Raw genomic sequence first — 22567 nt, forward strand, 5'->3', positions numbered from 1 at the left:
AGGTGTATTTATGTTGTTCAAATGCACATATCACTTTACATTTCTTCAAAATTAACTACCGGTGGTTAGCAAAGCTAGCATTCATTTCTGTCATGCTGCTTTGTTGACAACCACCATCTCGCGTACCGGGTATTCAGCGGCCGCCGCTGTACTAATTCCGTCCGAACAGGCTATAGCCTACAAAACACGGTAAAGAACAGGCTTATTTGCATAGAGTGCATCATCCCATGGGATCTGTCAAGGCTGCGCCCAGCAGAAATATTCTAGTTTCCCCAGCAGAAATATTCAAGTTCCTACACGTCACCTATTTTCAAACTAAATAGGCCTTTATAAGTTAATAAGCAAATGGGCAGCATCATGCTCATGCCAGTCCGCTCTAGAAAGCAACATTTGTCTTCCAAGTAGGACTGCAATAATGAGGTGGTTTGAACGTGTTTTGGGAGTCAAGCAAAAAAAAAATACTGTTGTTCCCCCCTGGGCGGAGGGGAGAAGTGAAATGCAAGCTGCTGCTGACAGATGGACGAACAGAGTAGGGATGGGCATTGGGCAAGGTTATTCGAATATCCGAACAGATGTTAGTATTCGAATACTTGAGTGTCTTCATTTTTGACAAACATTTTAGGCCCATTTCAATGAAAAGGCGTTGTCTGAAATTAAATGATCTATGTGACATTGCTACATACAAGGATAGACCATGACATTACAAAATGTTAGTAAAACAAGTTAGTGTGCCCCATAAACAATAAGTACCGGTAGCCTACACACTTTCCCATGTGTAGCTTGTTATTGTTGATCAATCAAAGCAGCACTACTGTCAAGAGGCTCCATGTATGCAAATTACAATTCCATAATTAAGTTGGTTAAATGAGTAGACTACAATGATTAACCAACAGGTAGGCTGTTTAATATGAGTTGTATACAAGGACGTGAGGAGCGCAGCAAAAGCCTCAATTAGCCTTGATAGCTGGCTAACTAACTTAACTGGCTAGTGTACCTAGCTTGCTAATTTAAAAATAGATTTAATGCAGTCAAGACAGACACTACCAGATGAGATGATAGGTAAGTTATCACAGCAACAAGTTTGTCCAACTTGCGAGTTGGTTTGGCTACTTTGTGTCAGACACGCCCAAGTGTGCAACTGCAGCCCACAATTTGGGGTGTTCCTGCCTCAACTCAACCGTGTTCCAGAGAAAACCGTGCCTGGGACACAGTCTACCGGTCGCCCCCGTTTCCAGCTAGCACAGAAGGCGGGAGGGACACAGTGTGTTAGCTTACTAGTTTGTGACACTGTGGTAGCTCGCTAGTTAGCACACTGTCACCTACACCTCCTTTATACTGGAGTCATCCTTTGGAGTAGCTGGCTAAGCTAGCACACAGTGTCATTTGCTTCTGCCTGCCGAACACGTGCCCTCACCGTCGTTAACAGAACTGCGGGAAAACAATGCCCGACACGCAGGGGCGAAGGACACTCTACCGGTGTGTACTAGCTATAGCTAGCTACCGTTGTCGACCCTGCCTCTTCTTGTGGGGTTTATCAGCGGTTGGCATCCAACGTTATGGTGAATTACCACCATCTACTGTACTGGAGCGCCCCTGCCCATGTACTAAAGTCATAGCTTAAAGAGAGGATGCAGATGCAGGAATGCCCACACACAGGAACTCCAAATTGCGGGCTGCAGTTGCACCCTTCAACACCGGCCCCTGCTCCTCTTGTGCACCTCAACACCAGTCTGTGCTGAAACAGAGTGCACTGCCTCTTTTTTAATGGTCACATATACCTTTTTAGCAGATTTTATTGAGGGTGTAGCAAAATGCTTGTGTTCTTATCTCCAACAGTGCAGTAGTATGTAACAATACACACAAATCTAAAGTAAAATAATGGAATATATAATTTAGGATGAGAAATGTCAAGAGTGGCATTGACTGAAATACAGTAGAATAGAATACAGTATATACATGAGATGAGTAAAGCAGTATGTAAACATTTAAGTGCAACAGTAGTCACTTTAAAAAAGGGACCAATGATTCCATGTCTATGTATATAGGGCAGCAGCCTCTAAGGTGCAAGGTGGAGTAACCAGGTGGTAGCCAGCTAGTGATGGCCATTTAAACAGTCTGATGGCCTTGACATAGAAGCTGTTTTTCAGTCTCTCTGTCCCAGCTTTGATGCACCTGTACTGACCTCGCCTTCTGGATGATAGAGGGGTGAACAGTCCGTGGCTTGGGTGGTTGTTGTCCTTGATGATCTTTTTGGCCTTCCTGTGACATCGGGTGCTGTAGGTGTCCTGGACGGCAGATAGTTTGCCCCCGGTGATTCTTTGGGCAGACCGCACCACCCTCTGGTTGCTGTACCAGGCCGTGATACAGCCCAACAGGATGCTCTCAATTGTGCATCTGTAAAAGTTGAGGGTCATTGGGGCCAAGCCAAATTTCTTCAGCCTCCCGAGGTTGAAGAGGCGCTGTTGCGCCTTCTTTACCACACACCATAAATTGTCAGTGATGTGTACGCTGAGGAACTTGAAGCTTTTCACCTTCTCCACTGCGGTCCCGTCAATGTGGATAGGGGTATGCGAGCAAGTCCCCATTGAAGAAAAATTCATTTTTTAAAAACATGCATTTCGACGATCCAGATATGCAAACAAAATGAACGATATAATAGTGTAATAATTTCAAAATGCCCAACCCTAAAACAGAGGCCCCTGATTCTCACGCAATACAAGCATACAGCCCATTCAGGGAGGGGAGTGACGTCATCCCTTGGCTCCCCACCACACTTGGAAAAGACTAGAACATGAACTAAGCCAGTGAGAGAGATATCCATACAAGCTGCTCCTTCCAGACCAGACACACAGCCAGAGGGTGAAGGGGATGAAGGATGGTAGTCAGTGTGTGTGTGTGTGTGTGTGTGGGTGTGTGTGTGTGTGTTTAAAAACAGAGCTAAAGTGGGGGAAAGGAGAGAGATGTTGGATATTAAGGCATTTTCATTTGCAGGGCAGGTTACTAGGCCTATTAGAAAACAGTGATTTATTTATTTATTTTGCCATCGTCTATCTGGCTTTTATTTCAGCTGTCAGTCAACTTTCCCTTGCACTGTGACAAGAAGAAATCTAAATTGCATGACAATCTTATTTGGAGCTAGGCTTACCTCTTCTAGCATTCTCATTTTAGAAATGTCACAGCAGAACAATATTTGTCTAAATTAACTCACGTTAACCTTGAAAAAACAAGTGCATGCATTTCATTATTATCATTGTGTGTGAGCAGCATCACACTAACTGGTGCTGCCCATACACAACTGCTTCTTCCTCTATGCCCAGTGGATGAATAGGAAATTCATCACACGTGGCTGGAATGTCATTCATGCAAGCATTCAAACCAGTTAGCCAACGCACATTTGGGCACTGGTTCATTCCACGCCATACAGTAGTCTGAATCCCTTATGCCGCATTTCCATTGAGGATTTACCCCAGAGTTTTAGCCAAAACGCTCAGACTTCTGTTTCCATCTACACAGGCCGGCACCCGTCTCTCACTGGGCCGCGGCTCTGTTGGACCAGCTCTGACTTGGAGCCAACTCAAGGCCCAGGGTACTTTTCAGCTTGCATTGACATAATAGCCAACTGGACTGGGTCGCACACGTTACACGGAATGTGGAACTCCTGTTCATTCAGCGCGCTGTTGACATCTGACACCGGAAATCCACGTAGCACATTGGGGGCGAAACAAAGGAGCCCCATTCATTTTCAATGAAGGGAAGCTAAGTGGGAAGGGGACCATTGGGCGATAATAGCATGGCTAAGGGAGCATGAACAGGGAGGGACCAAAGTTGGAGAAAGCTGAACATTATGTAAATATTCTGCGACGTCGCGTTGCTATTGACCAATCGAAGCTCACTATAATTTCCAGCCCCTACTGGATTATCTGTTGATATCTAGCACCAACGAGGGTGAAACAAGCTTGGCTATCCAAATGTACTTGTTACACGGATCTCGGCCATGACTACCAACATTTTCACATGATTCTACATGTAAAATTGGTTTGCACTCAGTTCGCAAGTACTCTCGGCAAGCAAACGCCATTGTTGTGTTCAAGCCCTAAAACGACAGTCTTGAATGATGGAGGTTGTTGATTCTGCTTGCCACAAGTATTTAGTGTCACAAGCTTGATGGAAACAAAAACACTAGTAGTGATGGGCATTCCGAGTCTTTTCGGTGAGCCGGCTCATTTGACTCCAGCCAGTAAACAAGTATGCTTATTTGGCTCTTCGTTCAAAATGCTTAAAGGGCAATTCCAGCATTATGGATGTGACATTTGCACACAAAATGAGAAACAAAATGTCTCACAGAATTGACTTATCAAGCATAAATGAAAATGTTAATGTGTATGTTTCTAGAACCCTATAGGGGAAGTGTAGACAAAATTATAAAAATGTTAATAATTAAACAACTTGCATTATGGAAGATATGTACAGGCATTTTTGGGAGAATGACTGACTTTGGCTAATATGTCAATCTCAAAGTCTTAAGGTAAAATATGAATAGCCACTTTGAAAATAAGGCTTGGCTACACAAAAAAAAAGTCATACATACACTTGAGGAAAATGTACAGTCGTGGCCAGAAGTATTGGAAGATAGGTCGGTAAGACTGGCGTCCAATTCATTAAACCAGTCAGAGAGGAGAACGAGGGATCATGTACCTACCGTATGGAGCACTTAAAAGTTTGGGATGGGCCCCCTGGCCTATTCAGTGCTCACTTTGACAATGACAGAAGCTCAAAGTTAAGTAAACACAATCATATATATGATTGTGTTTACTTACCTTTGAGCTTCTGTTAATATATACATGCATATAAAAACATTTTTTTGGGGAGTGACAAATATTAATTTCCAAAGTTTGCTGCTTCAGTGTCTAGATATTTTTGTCAGATGTTACTATGGAATACTGAAGTACAATTACAAGCATTTCATAAGTGTCAAAGGCTTTTATTGACAATTACATGAAGTTGAGGCAGAGTCAATATTTGTAGTGTTGAACCTTCTTTTTCCAAGACCTCTGCAATTTGCCCTGGCATGTTGTCAATTAACTTCTGGGTTACATCCTGATGATGGCAGAGGTCATAATCAATGCTTGGAGTCTGTCAGAATGTGTGGGTTTTTGTTTGTCCACCAGCCTCTTGAGGATTGACCACAAGTTCTCAATGGGATTAAGGTCTGGGGAGTTTCCTGGCCATGGACCCAAAATAATTGATGTTTTCTTCCCCGAGCCACTTAGTTATCACTTTTGCCTTATGGCAAGGTGCTCCATCATGCTGGAAAAGGTATTGTTCGTCACCAAACTGTTCCTGGATGGTTGGGAGAAGTTGCTCTCGGAGGATGTGTTGGTACCATTCTTTATTCATGGCTGTGTTCTTAAGCAAAATTGTGAGTGAGCCCACTCCCTTGGCTGAGAAGCAACCCCACACATGACTGGTCTCAGGATGCTTTACTGTTGGCATGACACAGGAGTGATGGTAGCGCTCACCTTGTCTTCTCCGGACAAGCTTCTTTCCGGATGCCCCAAACAATCGGAAAGGGGATTCAGAGAAAATGACTTTACCCCAATCCTCAGCAGTCCAATCCCTGTACCTTTTGCAGAATATCAGTCTGTCCCTGATGTTTTTCCTGGAGAGAAGTGGCTTCTTTGCTGCCCTTCTTGACACCAGGCCATCCTCCAAAAGTCTTCACCTCACTGTGCGTGCAGATGCACTCACACCTGCCTGCTGCCATTCCTGAGCAAGCTCTGTACTGGTGGTGCCCCGATCCCACAGCTGAATCAACTTTAGGCGATGGGCCTAGCGCTTGCTGGACTTCCTTGGGCGCCCTGAAGCCTTCTTCACAGCAATTGAACCGCTCTCCTTGAAGTTCTTGATGATTCTATAAAAGGTTGATTTAGGTGCAATCTTATTGGCAGCAATATCCTTGCCTGTGAAGCACTTTTTGTGCAAAGCAATAACGGCACGTGTTTCCTTGCAGGTAACCATGGTTGACAGAGGAAGAACAATGATTCCAAGCACCACCCTCCTTTTGAAGCTTCCAGTCTGTTATTCGAACTCAATCAGCATGACAGAGTGATCTCCAGCCTTGTCCTCGTCAACACTCACACTTGTGTTAACGAGAGAATCACTGACATGTCGTCAGCTGGTCCTTTTGTGGCAGGGCTGAAATGCAGTGGAAATGTTTTGGGGGGGGATTCAGTTCATTTGCATGGCAAAGAGGGACTTTGCATTTAATTGCAATTCATCTGATCACTCTTCATAACATTCTGAAGTATATGCAAAATGCCATCATACAAACTGAGGCAGCAGACTTTGTGAAAATGAATATTTGTGTCATTCTCAAAACTTTTGCCCACGACTGTACCATTATGTGACTGTGCAAAATGTGTGTTTATATGAGATATATTTCACCAAACGTCATCATAATACTTTTGTCGTCATCTGAAAATGCACTGTACCTCAAAGAACCAAGAATTCACCAGTATATTGTATAGTTATTGCATAGGCTATCAAAGTGTACTTGAGTTCCATGAATGCCCAAATGTGCTAAAACAAATGCATTTAAAAATCTCTCATTTTCATTGCGAATTAGAGTGCTTCATACCTCAATCGGAAATATTTGCACTTTCATAATAACACTAGAGGAAAATGGTATGTGACAGGGTCCCAAAAGACAGTTAGCAAATTACACTGCACTCCATTTCAAATGTACAACGTTTCAGTAATTTAATTCAAGATCATTCATGACAGATGTGTTAAAATATTAAATGTTATCAATCACCTACTGAGTAACAGAATACACTGTTTAAAAAAGTGTATTATTAAGATGAGGCTTTGTCTTGATCTAACACCCTTTAATCTGCCAGCACAGGCTCTATGAAACTGTACCCCCTCTCCCTATATTGTCCACAAATTGACACAGGGACTGAACAACATGACCTGCAGCCACCCAAGTCTGGTCGTCCTTGGCTAGCAAGATGTACAAAAATCGTTTCTCCTCAAGAACTGCATTTCAACAGCATCTGAGTCAGTCTTTATCTGTTACCAGTCCCACAAACTGCCTGTAAATACACACACGTCGAATATACCAAACATTAGGAACATCTTCCTAATTAAGTTGCACTCCCCCTCTAAAAAGGCGTCGAAAGCATTCCACAGGGATGCTGGCCCATGTTGTTCTTGATACAGACGGGAAACCGTTGAGCACCCAGCAGCGTTGCAGTTCTTAACACAAACCGGTGCGCCTGGCACCTACTACCATACCCCATTCAAAGACACATTTTTGTCTTGCCCATTCACCCTCAATGCACACATACACAATTTCTGTCTCAATGCTTAAATATTCTTTAACCTGTTTCCTCCCATTCACCTACACAGATTTTAAAGGTGATTTAACAAATTACATCAATAAGGGATAATGGCTTTCATTGAGAGACATCCTGGTCAGTGTGTCAAGGAAAGAGCAAGTGATCTTAATTTTTTGTAAACTCAGTGAATACCTCTAACCCTAGATTCTGGGATTGATACACTGATTTCATTCCCTTGTTTGAGCTAGCTGGACTCATTCCTTATCTATACTGTATCTTGACATGTCATTTTGTTGACGTCAATCCTATTTAGGGTTTATCTTAATTTTCGTTAGGTGAAATAGTAAAAAGATTTAATTGAAATATAACCTACCACTGGTGCAGGGTTTGCACTTTCACAGACATTTCTTGTCAGATCGTAAATCACCTCAGGCTTGACAGCTGCAGTACACAAGCACGTGCAGGACAGACTACACAGATACATTGTCACTGACGGGTACCCGTCCTTACTCAAGGAAGTAAACAAACTCAGCATGACCGGTGAAATTGTATGGATTTTTAAGAACTTAATTATGCAATGCTCCAGTTAGCAGAAAAACATGATTGCAGTTCACATGATAACGTGAGTAGACCCAAAATAGATAACACTATGAAAATGTCCAGCTAGCTTGTTTGCAAATAAGCACACTAGGGCAAGCAATAGAATGGGCATGAACATTTGATCATGATCGCGTTATACAGTGTTGCAGACTGTAACGGTCACATCCGTTACGCTTAGAACGAATAAGTTACTGACAAACAGAAAGGAAACCAATTATACATCACCTAAGCACTTGATTAAAGCAAGCTTTGCACAGAAAGTTTGCATACAATCATACTCGAAACGCGTCCACAATAACAACATTTCCTCCAAAACGTTACGATTGTAACACTGCCTGTCCAAATCAGCGTTCTTTCTATACTAGCACTCAGACACATTTAAAAATATATATTGTTTCATTAACCTTCCGACTTGGTCAGAACACAGGGGGACAAATGAGTACCAAAACAAATTCTGTGAGCCATTGCCAAAAGCTATGAAATCTGGTTGACTGAAAAAACATTTGGGACTGTATCCTACTTTGTAGTAACAATAACATTCAATTTGGCAAATAAAGGACAAATGTAGTCTTTAAATTCACACATCCAAGGTAAATATGAAAGTAGTTTAATTAGGAAATAATATTGTTCATGCTCAGGTTGAACTTACAATTTTTTTTAAATCGACCTAGAACCATAAAAACATTGCAAATCTCCAATGTAAAGCACAAAAAAGGTAGGCCACCATTATGTCAGACCCTGAAATGCGCGGTCAAATACATTTTTACCTAGTCAAATTCTTAACAGTTAAAAAAGTTTAACACACTCCCCACTATTTGTTTCTGCAGTGAGGATTCACCCCATTTAGATAATTATTTTTAACTTCTCTGCAGAAAAACATTTTTTTAAACTAAAAAAGCAGTAGTAGCTGTATGCAAATCACAGCTGAACGGCTCTTTCACAGATGCGATTCGGTTTCCCGACGTTCACCAAAAAGAGCCGTTCGACCCATCACTTAAAGTTGTTATTAACATAATACACTGGCAGCAATTAATGTTAAAGTCTCAATGGAAAATACCAGTGTCCTTAAACTGGACATGGTCACCAATACAAAAATACATACAATTAATTATGACACTGAAAATGCATATTTCAAGAAGGTAATATGGTATATTGTTGAGACTTATGTAGGCACTCAATGCCAACCTAATACGCACGCATTCTAACAAGTAGTCAGTAAAGACCGCACTGGAGGGGAGGACTGGCGAGCCATTTCAGGAAGCTAAGATGAAAATGTATGATCATTTAATTTCCTTGAGCTAATTCTAGCTTGTTAGTCTACGTTGTATCAACCAACTCTTTACAATGTTTGTAGCTACCTTGGTAACTAGAGAACCAGTTCTGCTCTCCTGCTAGCTAGCTAACAGGCTACCAGTACCAACTAGATACTTGTGTGTGTGTGTGTGTATGTGGACACCCCTTCCCTTCGAATTAGTGGATTCGGCTGTTTGCTGACAGGTGTATAAAATCGAGCACAGATGCATGCAATCTCCATTGACAAACATTGGCAGTAGAATGGCCTTACTGAAGAGCTAAGTGCCTACCAATGTAGCACGTTATAGGATGCCACCTTCCCAACAAGTCTGCCCAGGCCAACTAAGTTCTGTTATTTTCAAGTGGAAACATCTAGGAGCAACAACGGCTGAACCGTGAAGTGGTAGAGCACATAAGCTCACAGAACGGGACCCCCGAGTGCTGAAGGGTATACAACTCTGGAAGCAATGTCAGCACAAGAACTGTTTCTTGGGAGCTTCATGAAATGGTTTTCCATGGCCGAGCAGCCGCACACAAGCCTAAGATTACCATGCGTAATGCCAAGCGTCAGCTGGAGTGGTGGAATCACGCTTCACCATCTGGCAGTCCGACGGACAAATCTGGGTTTGGCGGATACCAGGAGGACGCTACCTGCCCCAATGCATAGTGCCAACTGTAAAGTTTGGTGGTGGAGGAATAATTATCTGGGGCTGTTTCAGGTCGGGCTAGGCCCCTTAGTTCCAGTAAAGGGAAAGCTTAATGCTACAGCATACAATGACATTCTAGACAATTCCGTGATTCCAACTTAGTGACAATTGCTTGAGGAAGGCCCTTTCCTGTTTCAGCATGACAATGCCCCATGTACAAAGCAAGGTCCATACACAAATGGTTTGTCGAGATCAGTGTGGAAGAACTTGACTGGCCTGCGCACACTGCCCTGACCTCAACTCCATCAAACACCTTCGGGATGAATTGGAACACCGACTGAGAGCCAGGGATAATCGCCCAACATCAGTAACCGAACTCCCTAATACTATTGTGGCTGAATGGAAGCAAGTCCCCGCAGCAATGTACCAACATGCTGTTATAGCGGGATGGACCATAACTCTATATTAATACGCATGATTTTGGAATGGAGATGTTCGACTTGCAGGTGTCCACATACGTTTGGTCTTGTAGTGTACATCGTTTGACGGCTGTCGGGAATCTGGAATTAACGTTAGTAAACTAACTAGCTAGTAGTCGATTGCAATCGGTCATAAAATCTCTTTCACTACATACCATTACATTTGCCGACAACCTAGTTAGGCGAACCCAGACATTGAATTATTCACCATTGACACAAGAAACCCGGAGAAGGCTAGCTAACTCGGCTAACATTACCTTATCAGAGTCGAGTTCGGGGTCAGCCTGGCTCAGTCGGTACAGAAATGATTTCGGATCTCGGCACAGCGTCTGTCGTGTTGTTAAGAAATACGTTCCCCCCACGTTCAAGCGAACCCATTTGGATACCCCGTTACTGGTTGACTGGGTTTTTTCCCCGGTAGAATGAGTCAAACACCTCCGATAAACGGAACCACAAGTATCGGAGCTGTTTTCTGCCATCCCCTCTTCTACGCCCTCTGGTATGACTGGGTGAGGCTGTTGACAGGAAGCTTTTCCTCTCCAGTAGGCTCCACGCCATGCACTGGGCTGCGTTCAGTACGAAAAAAAAACGTAAGGGAACGTAAACGGTGCTGTTCTGAACGACCAGTTAAAAAATAGAGGGGATGGGTTGTGGATTCAAAATGCACCGCTGCCCGTTAAATAAGTCACTCATTGCTTCCAGACACCATCCAAATGGCGCAAACGCACCTCTTAGTCTCGGAGGGTCAAACTCACCACCGCGAGCCGAAGCGTTTTTCATTTCAATCAAGACCTAGACTACCAGGTGAGGGGATTTCCTTACTAATTAGTGACCTTAATTCAAGTACAAGGGTGGAGCGAAAACCTGCAGACAGTCAGCCCTCTGTGGAACGAGTTTGACACTTAGTCTGTTCAAGACATGAGCAGCTATAAAAAGAACAGGTTCAAGAACGTGGGACCGTGTCGTTCAGTACGAGCAGTTACGAAACGTAGCATACGTTTAATCAAACTGAACGCACCCCAGGCGATACCACTCCTTTTCCTCCATCTACTAGAGGCCTACCACGCCACTTAATAGCATAATATGCAGTGAGCAGAATCATTTCAAACGCATCTCTGAAATACATAACATTCCTATCAATGTACACAACATATTGAAATCAGGATACAGTAGACCTACTTATATTTCGACAGCTATGTTGGAATGTTAACACTTTCTTGCAAGTCTTCATATTGTATCAATTTAACACTACGCTGATGGACAGATACATGACTGGTGAAACATTACAAATGTATTGTCAGGTTGTAACAGAAGACAAGAGGCATGGTTTTATTGTATGCCTAAATCCCTACATGCTTTAATTACTGGACTACCAAGCATTACGTGGAAAATTCATCATTCAACTACTGACCTAGCGCACAAATAATGAACAGATTCATTAAATTATCAGAAATATATGATTAAATTACTGCGCAAATAGAAAATGTATATGATATAGTAAGAAAAGAAAGCTGTAAAATATTATAGTTTACAATAATTATTCACATTCAAAGGCTTTACATCTCAATACATACACAACATGGCCCCTGAACATGACTTCAATCCAAATATGATTCATATATTAGAATTTAAATAACACAGAATGAACTAGAGGCTAAACAATAGCCATCAAATAACCTTATACAAGAATAAAAATACAAAAACTGTATCCTAATATCATTGCATTTCTTGCTTCAGAGTTCAATAATACATTGTCTGTACATCACAGTTCTAGTCGGTTACAAACCAGGTAGAGTATTACATACAATGTAACCGACTGTCGCCCAACTTGATAAAAAAAAAAAAAAGTCTAGCAAGAGAGCAAACACTTTCTATAGTGTTTCCTTACTTTAGAGAGATAGATACAGCAATTTCATCTCTTATTTGGATCAGATACCATTTAGCTGACATCAAAGCACGTTCAGCCCAAACCAGAGGCCCGCGGCTACTATTCACTCGCTCCAGTCACAAAGGCAAATCAATCGCTTGATACATGGGCCATAATTGGGCCATGTATCACATTGTAGAAAAACCATAGGAACACTCCCAATGAACCTTGATAACCCAAACAAGGCAAAGCTGCCAACTTGCCCTGGGACTACAGCTTTACTGTGATTGCTTCCAAGAAATGATAGTATAGTATTATGGATGTAATGCTCTGTTGATGCTTTCCTTATCACCAAAGCTGTTCAACATGGTCAGCATTAGATTTAGTTTTAAACATGACATACTTAAGATGAACCGACAATCCCACCCCCAAAAAACTAAAAGTATTCAAACCACAAAGAAATAGCCAGTGAATGGTAAAGAACAGCCAAATAATTCAATAATATTAGCCATGGTTGCCAATGCAGTCAAAATACCCACCTTAACTTTAATAAAACTACATCGCCAGTGCCCTGGGAGAGAAGCAGACAAGGCTGAGCTACAAAACTGGCCGTGCAGGAAAGCTAAGCGGGTCTTATGATAGAGTACAAGCTAGTGGCATGTTCACCTACCCCGTATTGGCAATGTAATGGGTCTACTATTAGGGACTGTCCCCTCATAGTCTCAGTCTCTGGAGAACCAATGCTGAAGCACAGAGCTATTCATAGCTACGCCTCACTTTGGGGACCAGCGATCCACTCCGAAACATTAACCTACAGACTCAAACTGAACTGCAATCATTAAGTACCAAGAGCCTTGAAAACCAATTAAAATATTATACTCTTGTGGACAATGGGGGTCAGACTAAAAATATAGTTTATTTGGTTAGTGCCTGGTTGCAGTGCGATACTGAACCAGGCAATAGTCTGCTCTAAGTATGGAGAATGTGTGTGTGTGTGAAGTTCAGGTCTGATCACAGAGGCATACAATGTTGGATTAAGAACTGGGTTGAGTGTCATACTGTGTTAGGATAGGCTCTGGTATACAAGTGATGCTGGACTGTGTTTTGTGGTTGAACAAGTAAACCAGTCCTTGCACTCAGGTGGTCCGAATGGTACCTTATGCCAGTGGAATTATACAGACAAGCCTGTCCTCTCCCTTTACATTGCAGAATATACAAGATGCCGATGTGCATGGAAGCAGTCACATCAACACATGGAAAAATGCATTTAGAAGCCTCACAGAGAGCACAAAGAACAAGCAAAGCAAACCTTAAATCCCATGGTCTTTTTTTTCCTATTGGTTCTGCTTATTTCAGAGAAGGAAAATAAACAAGGTCTAGATGCCATAGATGCTAGCGTCTCTAAAATTGTTGTTTTTTTTGTGTTTTTTTTACATTGCTGTGAAGGGCACTCAGGAGGGTGTCACTCTGCTCCGTGATTGGCCTCAGAGCTAGGAGGAAGGAGTGGCGCAGGAGGAACTGCTCTCCTATAGGCCAAGATTTTGGTGCTTGTGATAGATCTTTCTCCACACTTCCTGGATCTTCTTACACCACTTGTCTGCATTTCCGCTGGGGTCCATCAGATAGTATGTTCGATTGGGCTGTAAATAAATGCCAACAAAGACCAAATAAAAAAAAACATTCAAAGCTGAGAAAGTCAATATAGTCAGAAGAGACCAAAGTTTGTGATCAGGTCAGTTTGAAGCTACAAACGGTTGCTTTTTGCCAATATAATTTTTTCTACAGTCATTAGTGTTAATTGCCGTTAACATTTACCGTGTGGACAAAGAATGTCTTAAAGTTCTTGGCCTCTGGACGCAGCTCGGGGGACCAGGGGATCTCCCCCTTCAGGACCTTGTTGACAGGGTCCACGTAGTACAGGTGTGGCCCTTCAGTGAGGAGCAGCTGTCTCCTTCGAGCAAACAGGCCCTGTAATGGAATCATGGCATGAGATCACCACCAGAGGGGGCTAGTTCTAAGAGCGTGGCATTACACACCAGAGATGGTATTCCCCTTCGCTGCTGACCTAGAATCAGCTTTCTCCAGCTCTAACAAGTGAAACTACACACAAACACTGCTCCTCATTGTCAACAACTAAACATTTGGTAAGTTCAAAGTGATAGTCTTATGAACTTACTTACTATGAAAACTCTGAAATGTGATGTAAAGTTTGGCTTCCACTCACCTTCCGTTTATCCACTGGGCCCATTTTCAGGATCAAATTATTCTCAACAAACTGGTGCCTGTGTAAGCCAGTAATAGTAAGGGTTATGAGCAAGTACTTCCAAGCAAAGCTAAGCAATGTAAACAAAAAGTTCTTACAACACACTTCAAACTATCAATGTACATTCCAACATCAAATGTTCATGGTCAAACCAATTTTTTTGTATTGCTAGGAGAGAGTTCCTCAGAGTGGGGCTCACCAGGGGTTTCCACTGGTCTGTTTGTCCAGCAGCAGCTGCTTCTCCTCCTCGGAGAACAGCAGGTCCAGCTCAAACGAGTTGTTGTCCAGGTCGTGGATGTACTGCTCAATGTTGCTGCTGGACCTCTGCGGCGCTGGGGGAATGGTCTCAGGCGTGGAGAGCGAGTGGGACGAGCTGGACTGGGCCACCTGCATGCTGCTGAACTGGCTCAGGAGGTCGTCATACTGGGGAAATACAGGAGATGGGGGCAGAAGGTGGTTAGTTGGATTATTGCATGGGCTTTTGCATGGCACAAAGATATAGATCCAATGAATTAACAGGATTCTTGAAAAATCACCACAAGCCAATATGACATGGTTGCCAAGTTCTATGTATGGGTGGAAGTGTCTCACGTTTCCATAGCAGTCCTCGTCATCCTCAGACATGGCTGGCAGGTAGGGGGTGAGCTTGGGTGGCGTCTGCACATGGAGGTCTCCCCAGGAGATGGTCTCGAAGAACGGGTGTCCCCTCAGGGGGTCGTACCCTCCCATCTCCTCGCAACCGATTCTCTTGGAGGGGTCCAGCGACTGAGAGAAACAGAATTACATTAATATACAAACACACACACACTGACCCATAGCCTTAAAATCTTACTACAATTAATGAATCCAGTCTGTGGATGATCGAGAGATGCACCATAACATGTTGTACAACCTATACTACAGTGCTCGTATTACTTTGAGTATATTGATGAAAACAAGACCTACCAAAAGCTGTTCAACAAGATCTTTCGCTTTGGGGAAGAACTTCTCTGGGAATTCATACTCCAGCTTGATTATCTTCTGGAATATTAGGTACTCGTTTCTGGTCAGAAGTAAGCACAGAAGGACAGTTTGTGAAGTAGAAGTAAGAGCAGCTCCATAAAACATAATATCCAGATTAGTTAATCACAAGTTTAGTACTAGCCTAAAACAAAAAAAAAGGTGAGAGAGGCCGCAAGCAGACATCGTGCTCTACTTACCCAGCTCTGAAGGGTGGTAGCCCAGCCACCAGCTGATAGACTATGCATCCCAAGGCCCAGAGGTCAGAGCTGAAACACACAACCAGTTGATATCAATATGATATCCTATGGGAGAAGGACAGACATTCACTAACTGTATGGAAAAACAATGCATTGGCACAACACTACAAAGGGAGTAGAAGAAAACCAAGTGAGTTGTGAAGAGGTACTCCATGTTCGAATCCCAGTTACCTCTTGCAGGCAGATTTTTCTGTCAGCAGCTCTGGAGACACATACTGCGCAGTTCCTACAAAGGAGTTTGCTCTCGCTGCAAAACAATAAGGGGGTATGAATCAGACAACACACCTGATGTGACTGATCAAAACTGTAAAGAGAACAAATTTGGGCATTAAACTAAAAATATAAAATAAGGGAATGTTCAGGGAGGAATAAATCGCAATTATTGCTAACTGTTGATAAACATCTACCTTGTTTGCTATCGGAAGATAATTGCTTTGCTGTTCCAAAGTCTGTTATTTGGATGTGCATGTCTTCGCTCAGTAAAATATTCTCAGGTTTAAGGTCTCTGAAAGACAAAGTAAACAAATGTGAGGGAACCTACTCAATCTACATTTTCAATAACAGAATATGGCATAGCAAGAAGGGCTCATTTGTGTAAACAGTGGCAGCAAGTTTACAAGTCGAGTCATTCATACAAATATTGTACATTTCATGTTAAAATGTATTATATAAATTGAACTAGAATATCCTGTAACATATGACAGGCTTACCGGTTCAGACATTTCCTACCTGTGAATAATCCCCTTCTCATGCAAATATTCTAGTGCGCAAACAATTTCCGCCGAGTAGAATCTAGTACAGGTCTCATCAAAAGAACCGATTTTGCGAATATATTTCAAAAGCTCTCCATTCTTAGCATAGCTAAGGCCAAAATCTGATAGCAAGTTGTTAAGGAAAACTACAAGTCAAAGGAACACAAACAAGAGACAAAATATTTGAATCATACAGAGACTAGATAAGTTGATAAGTGAGTGATGCAGCCAGGCTCCGAGTCATCGTGGTCTCGTCTTATTAAAGGATACACAACTTTTCATCATCTTGAAATGTAAAGTAGAGTTTGACAAAGAATGGGTGATCTAGGTTTGACATCACATCCCTTTCTCTTTTCACGTACTGTGCCTTGTTCTCCTTCATAATATGCCGCTTCTCCAAAATTTTTACTGGAAGAGAGAAAAGTTAGGAGTGAAGTTGAGGGTAAATAGCACAAAAGAAAACACGATAAACAGAAACTTTGCACGGAGTTCGACGTGAATGCCTACAATTCAACTTACTTGCATATTCTTTTGCCGTTGCCTGTTCTCTTGCAAGGACAACCTAGAGGAAAAAAATACAATGTTTGAAGAAAATCTATTTCTACAACTAAAGCAGTAGACCACTTCATCACCATAGTAAATGAGGTGCCAGGCTAATTTAAAATCTATTGAAACTACTCAGCCATTCTTTACAATAAACATTAATTGAAGTTGAGTCACTGGAGTATATGACCACAAAAATGCTTGCGTGTAACAACATCTATCTGAGACTAATTCGTAAGTAAAATGGAATGCAGGCTACATACGGTTGAGAACGAGCCCTCTCCTAGTATCTTGCCGAATTTGAAGTCCTCTGGCCTCTTTTTGCGCGGCTGAGGGGCCTGCCGGAGCTCGGAGCCCTGGCTGGTAGGCTTGCCCGGAGCCCGGGACTCGGAGGTGGGGCCATCCATGCTAGGACAGTGGCTGCTACTTGCGCCTGGGATACCAAGTGGCGAGCAGGAGTCGGGCTGATTTCTTACCATTGATGGATGTGGGCAGGAACAGATGACAACGCTGGATTGAATGGGCACAACATCATACTGTAAGGGAGAGGAGAAAGGGGCGACATTAGGTGACTTACCCACAACATAGTGATGATGGTCTGTCTAGACTTGGGGCCATCTAAATCATCAAGTTTTTTTGCTCAATCATTCTCCGTTATGTGAATGATTGAGGACAACAACCAACCGAGCCACTGCCTGTTCACCCGCTATCATCCAGAAGGCGAGGTCAGTACAGGTGCATCAAAGCTGTGAACGAGAGACTGAAAAACAGCTTCTATCTTCAAGGCCATCAGACTGTTAAATAGCCATCAGTAGCACCTTAGAGGCTGCTGCCCTATATACATAGACTTGAAATCACTGGCCACTTCAATAATGGAACACATCTCATATGTATATACTGTATCTTAGTCTATGCCGATCTGACATTGCTCATCCAAATATTTATATATTCTTAATTCCATTCCTTTACTTAGATGTGTGTATTGTGAAATTGTTAGATACTACTGCACTGTTGGGAGCTAGAAACAAGCATTTCGCTACACCAGCAATAACATCTGCTAAACACGTGCATGTGACCAATCAAATTTGATGTTTAATGTCTTGTCTCTAACACACCAATAGCGTTTTCCTGCCGAGAGTACTTGTGAAGACAGTGCAACCCGATTTTATATGTATAAATGCGTGAAAATGTCTGCAGTCAGACGTCAACAGCGCAGTGAACAGTCGGTAGATGAATAGGAAATCCACATTCAGTGCGATGTGTTATGTGGATAGGGCTAAATTGAAATGTTTCTAACAGAAGAAATATTGAAAGCAGATGCATAACCATGATAGGAATTAAAAGGGAACAGTTTAGAGATTATGGAAAAATATGACTAATAGTGAGTACACAACCATTCACCTGATAAGACTCAATCCAAACATTACACTTGATTTTATCTGCATTTTACATGACTGTACTTTTTGCCACATTTGTTGATAACGAAATCTTAAAATACACAGGATACATTCAGTAACATGATAAGAATAATACCCTCATAGCTGTGCCATTGAGGAACTAGAGCACGCACACTTGTTTTGTTTGGAACACAGCCCTGTATCCCCTACATCACACAATTAATGTTGTTTACGCAATCCAAAAACAGTCCATTAGAAATCGCAATCTGGGTAAGGTGGGCATCATTTGAAAGCTAGTTCTACTGCCAACATTAGAAAATAGGATCTTACATCGTTAGGCTGTCACAAGGCAATTCATAGAGGCAGATTGTAATTGTGGTGCGCATAGAATGGAGTCACGAGGGCATTCAGATGCGTAGTCCAAGGCAAATTTTCTTCACAATACAACAAACAGGCTCATTCTGTTCAGAATGACCCAAGGTATAAAGCCATGTCATCTTTTAACAGTACATCAAACGTAGTGACCATAAACATTGACACTGTATATTACATGAATTTTATGATATAGAAATGTGAAATGCACATTTGGACTTAAGGGTGTTTGGCTTGCTTGTATGACAACGGTACTTATTATCCTCAACCTCTCATCATTCCAAAGACATCAACTCCTCTTAATTAACAACATTTCCCTCACTCAGACAAAAAAACTACTGCAACCGTTTCCAATAAGCGGGAGGGATGGAGGCAACTTCTTAAGGTGTGCAGTGCTCAAGTTCAGAATGGCTGTCAGTCAAAACCCATACAGCGCTGTGAAGCGCTGACCCTGAGCTCTGAAGTCCTGTATAGCATATCTTACTGTACAGCCAATTTAGGCACAAATCAGCCATTTACAAACTGTATATGGGTACGAGTGTAAAGGGCTACGCTATGCCATGTTCAGTCACAGTTCTTTAAGAGTGTAGGTGTGAACAAAAACAGCCTAAACTCTGTTCTCTGGAGGGTCTGAGGGCCCCATGAGGAGGCAGGCTAACTTAACCTAGACATGTGCAGGAAAGCACACTGTACAAAACTGTCAACATGTGCATGAGGTAATCTAATAAAGACATGTTAATTTAATCCCCACTGTCAGGGGACAGTATTTCCTTTGCACGTTTGAGTCAGGATTAGTGTCATTTCTATACATTTTGTCATGTCTGGGAGACAGGTTGGCTAGGTGTTTGAAAATAAGGATAGCTGGCAGGGCTCCAAGCCCAAGTAGGAGCACAGGTGAAGAGCATTATGTTCTATTTACAACCTTGGGCTCGTTCCACTCCAGACATGCTTAGTTGAGGATGAGGCAAAACTTCAAGGCAACAAAAAAATGATAATATAATGTGGACATTCTTGAATCATCTAGCTATTTAGGTCATCATGATCAGTAAGTAACCTCATACCTTATGCTCACTATGGGGCAATTTAATCACAAGGGGTGGAGATTTATCTCGTTGACAAGACAATGTGAAGTAGATAAACTCCTGACCCAACCCTTTCCCTGGAAGAAAAATCCCACTTACGTCCTCCAGTGAGAGACGTCAAATGGCTGACACCAAATGCTTATACGATTAAATTCATGACAATATATATTTTTTTAATTGACTGGTGCTCAAAAAAAAAAACAATGATATCATGTGGTGCATTTTCTTAGGCAAATAGCTAACTAGCATCCCGCCTACCATCCTGTCATTAACTAGCTAATGCTAACAAGCAAATTAGCATTGGCTAACAGCTTGCGAATGTGAGCGAGGACGCCCAACGGTTGTTTCACTTAGTAAGCAAGCATCACGAATGATCAGGAAGCCAGTTCCTCTTTAAAGTGGCAAACATACAAGCACTATCTAAAGACATCACCGGCCAAATAAAAAGCTTTAGATTCTATAAATATCGACTTCCTAAATTGTAAACTGAGTTAACTAGCGAACGTTAGCTTGCTACCCAGTTAAGGCTGAGAAATGAGAAGCTAGCTAGCTTTTTCAGCTAGTTAGGCAGTTTAGCGAAAGGGAGACATTTATTATTATTATTAGTCGAACACGGACAAGTGAAATCTCGAGCGAGCTGCTACTGTAGCTCGTCAACCGCGACACACAACAAGGTGTGGCCAGATTGGTTCCTTATCCATCGGCGAACTACCTAACGTTACATCGTATTGATTCGGTTATTTAGCTAGGATGCGCCTTTACATAGGTCTCAGTCTGCTAACGTAACCAACTAGTTTGTTAGCATCATCGGCTAATTCTAGAGCGGAAGCTTCAAGTGTCCAACAACAAGTTAGCTTCCTACTTAATTAACTAGTCAGCAATCCCTTTGCTTTGCTTGGTAGCAACGGTTAGCGAACGTTACTGTGTTGAATAGTCAACCGCCAGTTAAACGCCAAGTTGGCTAACAACCTGGAATTCAACTCACTTACGTTAGCTAAAAGTAAAGCGGGCTAGCATGCTGGCAGGATAACTTAATTGACAAACTAGCTAATTTATCCAACAGAATAGCCAAACGTATCTACATACAGTCGTTAACGTTACCACATTTCAAACAATGTAAAACTACCCAGCTATAACGTTAAGGTAATGTTCCTATTTGCTAACCAAACCAACATTTTTACGCTAGTAATCAAGCTGGTCAAACTAGCTCGGTGAACTTGAAGTGAAAAAAGGTTTGAAAACGTAACGTTAGCTAGTTACCTCAAAGGGATGGACCGCGTCTTGTACCGTTAGTTAGTATTTATCCCACAACAATTTGTCAAATCGATCAGATTTAATCTAGCTAGCTAGCGGTATTTCATTAAACTGCCATTTTTGTCCTCATGCTAGGCTAGCCAATGCAGCCCATTGGCACTGGAATCCGTGAAAATTGATTGGCTAAACTAGATAGAATAAGGACGAAAAAAAGCAGTTAAAGCGACAATTTCCATCCCTAGATTGGGGCACGTTTTCAAACCATTTCACTAGAAGTTCACCAAGGTGCAAATATATTGGCATATGGTCGTTTCGACTATTCCTTGTAACTGGTCGAAATGTTTTGGTTAGCTAGTCAGAGGTCCTCGTACTGCTGCGCTGTTTTAAATGAGGGCCTAACACATCGAAAATGTTGTCAAACTGCCGCCAAACAATACATCTTGAGCAACGGCTTCGAATTGAAATTCGGATGAAAGAGCCAATACTCACAATTTGACTTGTAGCTCTTGCCATGGAAGTTTTCCGCGAGTATTTATTTGGGAAAAAAATATTACAGAACCTCCATTAATGGCTGCCTCTGCACCTTCATTTTTCCAGCTGTGACGTCGTTCCACAACAATGTTACCGCAAAGACAGAAGATGATAGGCCTACTTCCCTGTATCCGCCCCCTTCGCATCGTTTCAACTGAACTCCGTCAATATGAAGACGGCGATAGTCGTTTCAGGAAAAGTTCAAAAACGTATTGCTTAAGCCTATTTCAAAGCGCCTTTGCATTGCATAACTAATAATCAGCAGCATACAAAATACGTTACGTCTATATAATAAGCCTTTACTGTATATAGTATTCACACTGCAGATACTCCATGTCATGGTCTTCTCTTTCAAATGTTTGAGACTTAGTATGTCCATGTACAACCCATGTTCAAGTATATTTTCTACCATCCACACACTTTTCATACTCAATATCTTGTCTTTGCTATTGATGCCTATGTCATTGAATACCCATCTCTGCTGCTTTTCTTGTTCATATTGTAGGGAACCCGGTGGGTAGCCCTGACAGGGACTCGAACCCACGTCCAACGACTGTCAAGCTAACACCTTAACTGTTATGCATCTCTTGTCGAGGTGGCTATATTACCCCCTCCTTTCTGAGAACGTGTCCCCACGATTCTCTATAACAAAGCTCCTGACGTGTACACACCTCCCCAATTGTCCCACGACTGCCCCCCGACTTCTGACGCCAGTGTAGCGAATTCAGGATGTAGCCCTGACCGGGACTCGATCTCAGGTTCAGCGACAGTCAAGCCAAGACCTTAACCGTTGCACCTTGACGAGGTCACTAAGTGTTGGGTTAAATTCGCTACAATATCCTATTTTTTTCACTCACATAATTGACACAAACTTAGATTAAGAGGCGT

General features: G+C 42.3%; 2 protein-coding genes across 3 annotated transcripts in view; both read right to left on the minus strand.

The window, feature by feature from the left end:
- kctd5b (potassium channel tetramerization domain containing 5b) overlaps window positions 1-10971 on the minus strand; it is a 31222-nt gene extending 20251 nt beyond the window's left edge. For both annotated transcript variants that reach the window (XM_014158939.3, XM_014158936.3), the window contains exon 1: window positions 10617-10971. In XM_014158939.3, coding sequence (XP_014014414.1) covers window positions 10617-10838 — 222 coding nt within the window. In that variant the 5' untranslated portion in view covers window positions 10839-10971. The remainder of the gene's footprint in view (window positions 1-10616) is intronic.
- A 715-nt stretch (window positions 10972-11686) lies between these two features.
- pdpk1b (3-phosphoinositide dependent protein kinase 1b) lies at window positions 11687-21811 on the minus strand. Its single transcript, XM_014158934.3, has 14 exons — window positions 21638-21811; window positions 17307-17579; window positions 17020-17062; window positions 16771-16908; window positions 16478-16622; window positions 16156-16253; window positions 15920-15995; window positions 15689-15757; window positions 15435-15531; window positions 15081-15254; window positions 14689-14912; window positions 14451-14508; window positions 14042-14194; window positions 11687-13866 (listed from the first exon to the last, which is right to left on the minus strand). Exons 1-14 carry the CDS (start codon window positions 21659-21661, stop codon window positions 13753-13755), a joined length of 1686 nt encoding a protein of 561 aa, XP_014014409.1. The 5' UTR covers window positions 21662-21811; the 3' UTR covers window positions 11687-13752.
- Between the last annotated feature and the right edge of the window lie 756 nt (window positions 21812-22567).

Source organism: Salmo salar, chromosome 19 (assembly GCF_965601325.2).
Source record: "Salmo salar chromosome 19, fSalSal1, whole genome shotgun sequence".
NCBI classification, from domain to species: domain Eukaryota; kingdom Metazoa; phylum Chordata; class Actinopteri; order Salmoniformes; family Salmonidae; genus Salmo; species Salmo salar.

Bases quoted from the DNA above. Each gene is read 5' to 3' on its own strand.
- pdpk1b (XM_014158934.3), bottom strand. From the start codon at position 21,661: ATGGCAAGAGCTACAAGTCAAATT. The intron at 14,509-14,688 runs GTGAGCCCCACT...TGGCTTACACAG, and splicing joins CAGACCAGTGGAAACCCCTG to GCACCAGTTTGTTGAGAATA. The intron at 14,195-14,450 runs GTGAGTGGAAGC...ATTCCATTACAG, and splicing joins GCCCAGTGGATAAACGGAAG to GGCCTGTTTGCTCGAAGGAG.